We start from the raw sequence: 8872 nt of genomic DNA on the forward strand, positions 1-8872 counted from the left end.
GTGCATAGTTTCTTAGGAGTTCCCGTGAACATGTATGGATGGGTGTTTCCAGAGGCTCTAATGTATCAAATCCCTATTAACATCCGTACATTTAGATGAAAACGATGAACTGATAGCTGCCATGTATATGGTAACCCACAGAAGGATCAAAACCTCCACTCTTCAAGTATGTTATCAGCTCAGTCGTCTCTTTCAGTTACTTCTCTTTCTTGCTATCCAGATCTTCGAGAGCAGAGAGTCGTTCAACAAGGGGTGGATGGGAGTAGTGATATGCTGAATACCACGGATCTGTGTTCATTGCAGACAAGTTCTCTTCCTGAAATTTTTAAAGCATATATATCAAGTTAGTTAACTCAAATTTTCATACGGAGCATGCGTACATCGCTAACGTAGATGAAACATTAATATTAGTAGTAAGTTCATACAGGATAGGTTTCGGAGAATTTCTAATAACGAGGCCAGACAGGACTAGCCCTTAGCGGCACATTTTAATAGAAGAAACCCCTGAGAACCCAGCAGAGCACTGTCATTTTAATTGACTCCTTGCCAATAGGCGTGAGGAGAATAAAGCAAGAACCAGAGTAGAGGATGCTAGTAGTTTCTCAAACAAAGCAGCACTGGATTTTGGGAAAGAAAAAGTTGCTTGATGGACTATCAATCATGGCCAGATATTGAAGTAAGATGTCCATGTCCAGTACAGAAATAACAGTGCCTCCATGATAAACTGTATAAAACACATAATAAATAAGAAGGGCCTTCAAATAATTACCTGTAGTTTAACAAGGGCTCCCCTGAGCTCTGGAGCATACCCAAGGTTCTTGGCGAAAGCATCAGCCTGGACATCGAAATCGGATTATGTATGTGCAACAAAATATTTTGAAGCTTGCAATGCAGAACATTTAAGACGAAAAGAACGAACCTGAAATTCAAATGCTCTGCTGACAAGGTTGAGGCAAAAACTCAGAACGTGTTGGACAGGTATAATGGTGTGCTGTCATGAAAACAATGTGTATGTCAATCAAAAAACAGTGACTACAATACCTGAAATACGTAGATGCATCTAATTGAAAATTTAAATGAAGGATGTAAACAGCTGAGGTTTAATTCATTTAAGAAAGATACCAGTACATCTCCAGGAAAAGATAATAATACTATAATAGCACGATAATACTTAGAAAAATACTTGTATGAGCATAACATACCATAAAAATGATCAGTCCAATTATCACAGGCTGATCGTCAAAACCAAAACTTTCAAACAGATCTTTGGAATTCCTTACTAGAGTGTATCCTCCAAATTGCATAAATGTAAGCAGCTGCAAGTAGAAAATGAGGTGAAAAAATGGAACTTTGAACATCTAAAAAATGCTTTAGATGTTAGTTTTCTTTTGACTGCAAATCAAAAAATAATAATTAAAAAGGTTTTCAGCAAAACTAATGAAATGGGGACACAAACTGATATTATGATGCATTATCACACCAACTCCACTAGTATCACTAGAACCCTGCACCTTGAAGGTGCCTATAAGGCTATATCCACTTTCATGCTTAATGGTTTCCAGTGTCCTTTGGTTCTCTTTTGTGGAAAATTATTTCCTGACAATTTATGCTACGAATTATTTTGTTACATATTCATCCATCTAAGTAACTTCCCTCATGAGTCGTGAGTATTATCTAAGTAGCTACTCATGACTCATCACATCATCCACTGCAAGGATTAGCACCACCTACTAGGGTCTTCATCAGAAGTACATCTCAATTTGCACAAAATAAGCAATATACTTGAGAAACAGTACTGCTTGACTTTTTATCAGTTCTTTTTTACACTAGATGAGTCTAAAAAAAAACTGCTTGGATATGTAGACACACTTTTTTATCAGTTCCTCCGACAGAGCTGCCAAGCTTAATTTTGTTTCCCACCTCCTAATCCAGTAATCATGTGCCACCTGATACAATGATATAAATGTCCTCCCAAGAAAAACAACAGCACAAGCCCTTTCAAGGAAACAAATAGAGGACTTCGGGGCTAAACCGACTTTTAAGGCAGGTTCACTGGACTACTACATATCTTTATGCAGTGTTTGGTTGCTTCGAAGTTGGATGGGAGGTTGCCATCCAGCTTTCAAACCATCTTTTTGTTTGGTTCATTTGGTAGACTGGATAGATATAGGATATATCCCAATAAAGGAATATACCTCCAACAACCAGGACAAGTCTAAGTGGTAAAAAAACTCAGATGAGCTGAGTGTGCTTGCCCACGCTGTCATGCGAGTGCATGTTGGCATAGCTTTCACCTCTTGGGGGTAATTTTTCCTTTCCTCACTGTGACACTTCTTGCTGTCACAGCCTTTTTTTTGTAATACTTGACTTTCTAAGTGTTAGCATCGTTGATAAGTTGGCAGGAATTAATACGCAACAGTCAGCAACCATCCAACAGCTTCTTGCGGATGAATAGAATGCTTTGCGTAAACTTGTCGGTACATAAGTACTCAAGAGTTACAATCCATCCCTATTTACTCTTGTCGCCCTAAGGCTGCAACCAAACAAAATTCTTGATCATCCCATCCACACCTATCACTCACACTAAACATACAATTGGCTCACAAATCAATCTACCAAACACAGAACTGACTTTGCCCCGTCCCTACCAACCTGTATAGCCATCTCCTATCCAACTTCATGCATGTAACCAAACACTACCATAGGCAACCAGTATGCTAAATACAACAAAACAAAACAAAACGAGTGCCCGATACGGAGGTCATAATTGGTGATCTGGAGGAGAAAATACCTGGACAGCTACAAAGGAATATGTAGTGTGATTGAGTTTCCAGTGCCCAAGCTCATGTGCAAGAACAGAAACTACCTCATTATCATTAGTACACTGAAATAAACACAAGGACGTTAAGTACTCAAATTCATGCATGCATTCCCAAATTGCAGCGGAAAAAAGGAACACGGTACAAAAAAAAAATGTGATTTGTTCAAACCTGCTGAATCAATGTGTCATAGAGAACAATACGTTTGTTCTTGAAGAATCCATACATGTAAGCCTGAAAGAGATTGAAAGTTGAAATCATATTCGAAAAATATAAATAACTAGGTAGCAATGACAATAACTCTGAAGGTAGAGAACTTAACATACATTACTGTGACTTGATCTGGTAGACCCATCAACCACAAAAAGCTTTTTCAAAGGAAATTTGAGAGAATCTGCTAACTTCTCTATTTTCTCCCTGAGTGAACCTTCTGGAAGCTGTTAAAATCAGCAACTATTAAGTTCAATTTTACCATGAAGTTACTATCTAGAATTGTAGATACAGAGTTGCAGATGCAGCTTGGATGCCAATACCATGCTCACACAAAATATTAAATCCAGCAAACAGATGCAGTGCAGGAAACAAAGATACTCACAGGAGTGAATTTGTTGAACAGAGGAGCGATCATGATGGGGTAAATTGTCATCATCAGGAGAGCTAGCGCAAACATAAAACCCCAGAGATATATTGCTAGGTAAGGACCTCCATTCTGAAGAAATACATAAACCATTAATCAAGTATCCTAGGTAATCAAGTATTTCAGAAAGAGTTAAAACTTAAAAGGCACATTTGATAAAGATGCTTGTTAGCATGATAATTAAGAATGGAGGGTGGCACAACAGAAAGAAACGAGGTACCTGTACTATAATGATGATAGCAGCGACAATTGGTGGTGCGAGTACGATGGATAGAAGAATTCCCTTGATCATGTCCCTTATGAAGAGCCATATTGTTTGCTGAGAAAGGCCCAAAGCAAGATTTTTTTTTTTTGCAAGTGGAAAGCAAGAGAAATATCAGCATAAATAAATTAGGAAATGAAGATATCAAATTCATAAGGCAAAACTAAGTGCTACCAGGCACCGCAAATTGACACAATTCAAATACAAAGATACATATATATTCCTTAATCCTTCTAGGTTCACAGACATACCTTGTTAAAACCATGTCGAGCCTCGATAACAAATGTTGAGTACAGAGAGAACGGCAAATCTGTGATCTGTAATGAATCAAGTGTGTATTAAGCTATCACATTTTTTTTTTCGAGAAAACGCAATGACATTGTGTTTCATTTCATTGCAAAGAAGAGTTGGTTACAGATGCTAGCCACCTAGGCGGCTTACACATTTAAGCTATCACATTTACATAAGAAGTTGCATCGCCATGAGAGAAAATATGGCTATGAGCAAAGGCCGACATTTCTGCTCAAATGTTCCACGAGCATTCAAAAAGAACATGCTGATCAATAAACCTGGAGGGCTCTAGAAATTGAAATCTTATTTCATGCAAGTTTGAAGAAAATAAATGAACCTCATGTTATAAATCACAAGTTAAAACAACTACATTTTTAAATATATAGGAGCTACTAGTGAACTCTGTAATAAAAGTGCAGATCATTTCACTGTATTCCATTAAACATAACTTTTTTAGAATTGAAATCGATTTCCATGAAGTTTGAAGAATATAAATGCACCTCATGTTGTAAATCAAAGATAAAACAATAAGTGAAAATGTTGGAATAGATATGGGCTACAGGGCTGGTAGTGAACTATCTAATAAAAGCACAAATATTTTCCACTATATTCCATTAAATATACTCCCTCCGTTATATAATTCTTGTCATGATTGTAGTTCAAATTTGAACTAAAACCACGACAAAAATTATGGAATGGAGGGAGTAATTATTTTAGAATTGAAAACTGTGCTAGAGAAGACGTAGAGTCACAATCATCTCTGCAGTACCAAAAGCAGCACAGACACATCAAGGAGTATATATAGTTATCACAATGCTATTAAATTAAGTCCTGATTTGTAGATACCTTCCGACAACAACTAGCATCATAGATGATCAAATATTTGGTAGTTGAGAGCTAAAGCCAAACAGTCAAGCAAATGAAGCAACTGCCTCACAATATACCTGATCCGACTAAGTGACGAAAGACTATTTAAGCTACTTAATATGAAGGGGAAAAAACTAATTAAACATATGGCATTCTAAAGGAGGCAAGTCAATTGATGGTACCTGAGACCACACCATGACAACTGCTAAGAATGCAAGGGTGTGTATTATCTCATTTTCTGCATTCAGGCCAACATTGGTTGCTAGCTCTCCAGATTTCTATAAAAGGAAGACGGTAGTTAGAACCAAACTCTTGCACGAGAAGGGTAATGGAAGCAAGTTGAAGACTTCCTTTTACCTGCCAAACCCAAGGAAGAACTTTATAGTACAGTATCGTGATGTCGAACACTATAGTGATAGCCTCACGCACAAAATTGAAATTACTGCAAGAAGTACACCTGTCACTGTCAGTACAGACAATCTAAAAAGATACAGAAAGTAACACACCTAACGAAATTATGCGTCAGAAATGGTTTACAAACAAAGTATGGTTGGAAGAACTCGGTAGAGTATTCTGAAGCACCTTTTGTCAAGGCTATAAGCCCTCGCCTTCTCAAACTTCTCATCGCTAATTACTCCTGCCAGGGACTTGGGCAACGTTGGCAACTTCAGGGCCCTATGCTGGCGGATGTTAAGATATGTCTCAAATATGTAGTTGAGAATCATAAAGCCTGCAGAAGGGACATACATTGAGACGAGCATGCTAGAAATAAGCAAAAGCGATAATAATAATAATAATAATGTTGATGATGATAAGAAGTACTTGATTCAGAAACTATTTTACTCATTCTGTGCTAGTAAGTGATCATAAATTAAGAATTCTTCATCTTGCTACATAAAAAAGGCTTGACAACATAGAACAAGTTCATGCATAGGTTGAGAGAAACCGTCCATCTAAGTCAGTTGATCCAAAATGACTTGCAACCTCACTCATGTGACCTATAAAACTTACAAAAGGCCCTTCTTCACTGTATCCCGAAGGAGAAACACTCTGTCAATTTAGATTTTGCGGATGCTCCTGCCATTCTGCTTACTGTTAGATAAGCCAGCCTATACCCAACATCTGAGATCACTGTTCCCGATTATCATCAGACGGCGAAGGCTTTTCTCGCTGGATGACATCTCGCACGCATACGACTCACACCGAGTTAAGTCACAGGATCAGTTGGGGAAGGAAATCCAGCATCAACCCCCAACCAACCGCAACTAACCCCTAGGGTTTACACGCGGATCCCGCGCACATCGAAACCCCATAGGCCCTATCCACGGATCGAGCGAGCGATCGAGCGAGAACCACACGGATGCGCAGCGGAGGGAGGCGGAATCTTACAGAGGACGGCCTCCAGGTAGGGCAGCGCCATTGGGGCCGGAGGCGGCGGGGGCGCTTCGGGAGTCGAGGGGCGAAGGCTGCCTGTGTGTGGAGCGAGGGTCGGGCATGAGACGAGGGAACAGTGGAAAGAGCAGGCGGCGGCGGCGGCGGCGGCGGCGTGATGCGGAAAAGGGTAGGATGCTTCGCTGGGTCAGTTGCCCGGAGTTGGGGAAGGGGACTTAGGCAATATGGCGGTCCGCGGGGCTGCACTCACACGCCCGAATTGGGGAAAAGCCGGTTTAAGAACCGAACCGGTGATCGAACCGATGAGACCGGTGGTTCAGGGTTTTATCGGTCGAACTGAGTTCGTTGGTTCACTGTCAGATTTTTTTTAAGCTATGAAATAATCTTTTTTACTGATATATATTGCAAAATGTAATAACATATATGCAAAAGTATAGTAGTGTGTCTAGCATTTTACTACTAATAATCTTAGGATGTGCAAGTATAATATCTTACTGATAATCTTAGAATCTCCGAGAACAATATTCTACACAACAAACTGAAAATAGTCTCCAACGGAGGCAATTACATGGTTCAAACGAGTCAATTTCCAACCTTTTTTCCAAATTGTAACCAACAGGGTGTGTCTTGGACCAATCCGTTAGCACGTCATAGAGACATATCGGAATGTCGATTATACGAAATGTACACCAATTATCACCTATTGTCTATTCTATATTTGAGGATGAGCTAGGGCGAACATATATGATCTAAGAAAATTACTGCGCAAAAGCAAGTCTATCCGACAAAATAGATGGTCATGAGATCCAATTTTGAGAATTCACGAAGTACAACTACCAACTACACGAAAAAACATAACATCGAATAGGCCAGTCCATACAAACCATAAACGGGCAAAAGAAGTGTATCGAGAAAACATCTGAAAAGAAAAGGAATGAACTCGATGTGGGTTGCCCCAAGAAAATGCCACCGCGGGCAAGCCGTATTATCACTGGCAATGAGCGATAAATAGTGCATGAGTTGCCATATCAACTACAATGTCAACGTTGCGAGCCGGTATGTGGCTGCAGGCTGCAGCCACGGACACGATTCTACGGGCCTTAATTAATAGGGCTTCTCTAACTTAGGCTAGCATTCGTCCATATATCCTCTTACAGCCTCTTTATGGTTTTTAAACATAAGCCCACTTGGCTCGGCTTTATATATAAAGCCCCAACGGCACGCCGAAGCGATCAGAGTACACCATACATCCGAGTATGAGATCTCACACACACACAAACACCACACCACACAACCAGGGTGAGACCAACTACACCAACAGCCACAAAACACAACGACGGGGCAACCCGCACCCGAGACACACTAACATCTGACAGCGATACAAGATAGAAGACTGTAATGGATAGGCCCTCCAGCTCAGGACCTCGTCCTCGTGTAGAGCCTCCTAATCTCGTCCAAAGCCGCGTCCAGCAAGTCCATGTCCGTCCGTTTGACCAGTACCCTCCAGCTCTGCATATAGATAAACATTTTGAAGATGGCGTCGGCCGGGCTACTGATGATGTTACCATCTATAGCTAGTTTGTTCCTAATGTTCCAAAGCGACCAGCACTGCGTCGCAAAGGTGAACCAGACTAGTCTACGCATCGACCTAGCCAGACCCTGCACTATGGACACGAAGTCCCCAACCCCTGTCGGGTCCCAAGAGCAATTTAGGAGTTCCCTAACTCCCACCCACATGAACTTTGCTAAATGGCATTTGAAGAAAATGTAGTTACAGTCCTCCCATTCCGGCCTTTGTATGGTTTCCTCACTTCTCCTCGTTGCTATGTTTGAGAGTGAAAAAAGAACTGCTCAGTGACCATCCTGAACTTTTTGCCTGATCATCTGATCGTGACTACCATAACCTAACCAACGACACGATCGTCTCCGCTCCAAAAGAGATCCGTCGACATGATCGTTTCCATAACAAGCAATCAATGGCTAATCCTAGCGTCTTTGTCTTTTCTGAAGCTGTTACCCATGGTCGCTGGATCAAAATACTGGTGCAGGCTGTGGTCGCGGGTGATCAGGATTCCGGCATCGACTCGCTGCCCACAATACGGTGATACACAACCACAAACAGCAGTATGCATAACGCAATAGAAAACTGCCGACGCACCCGTTGAAGCTTAATTTAAGGGTCGGCGGTGAAGATGCTCTTACTCTGATCGTGTGGCTGCACATCTGATGGGTGGGTTTCGACATTATGAAGCTAGTCTGCTTCTACCGCTGCATCAAGTGCTACTCTTTACCCAGTCAGACAGGATTTTGGACGTCACCTCCAGCAAAAAGAAATTTTGACTTCCACTGTTACAGTCTAGGCAGCAATGTTGTTTGATTCCTCACTCTGGCTGTTTTCGCTGGACTGGAGTCACGAATCTGCTACTAGTAGTACAAACAAACAGTACAGACGAAACTGACGGGAGTATGCACTTCAGACGAATGCCAGTTCAGGAATTTTGGTCGTCACCTCCAGCAAAAAAAGAAAAGTTTTGAGTTTAACCATTACAGTCAAGATACCAATCGTATAGATAACTCTCGTTTAATTCCTCACTCTGGTTGCTT

At 40.9% G+C, this 8872-nt stretch overlaps 1 protein-coding gene across 1 annotated transcript; it reads right to left on the reverse strand.

Annotated features, from left to right (window-relative positions):
* Positions 1-5601, reverse strand: LOC124687378 (CAAX prenyl protease 1 homolog). The gene is made up of 13 exons (XM_047221169.1): positions 5459-5601; positions 5234-5318; positions 5059-5154; positions 3970-4035; positions 3677-3775; positions 3415-3528; positions 3146-3256; positions 2991-3053; positions 2792-2884; positions 1203-1316; positions 920-991; positions 770-835; positions 1-316 (listed from the first exon to the last, which is right to left on the reverse strand). The coding sequence occupies exons 1-13, from the start codon at positions 5599-5601 to the stop codon at positions 197-199; spliced, it is 1242 nt and encodes a 413-aa protein (XP_047077125.1). The 3' UTR covers positions 1-196.
* Positions 5602-8872: the final 3271 nt, after the last annotated feature.

This window comes from Lolium rigidum, chromosome 2 (genome assembly GCF_022539505.1).
Source record: "Lolium rigidum isolate FL_2022 chromosome 2, APGP_CSIRO_Lrig_0.1, whole genome shotgun sequence".
Taxonomy (NCBI): Eukaryota; Viridiplantae; Streptophyta; class Magnoliopsida; order Poales; family Poaceae; genus Lolium; species Lolium rigidum.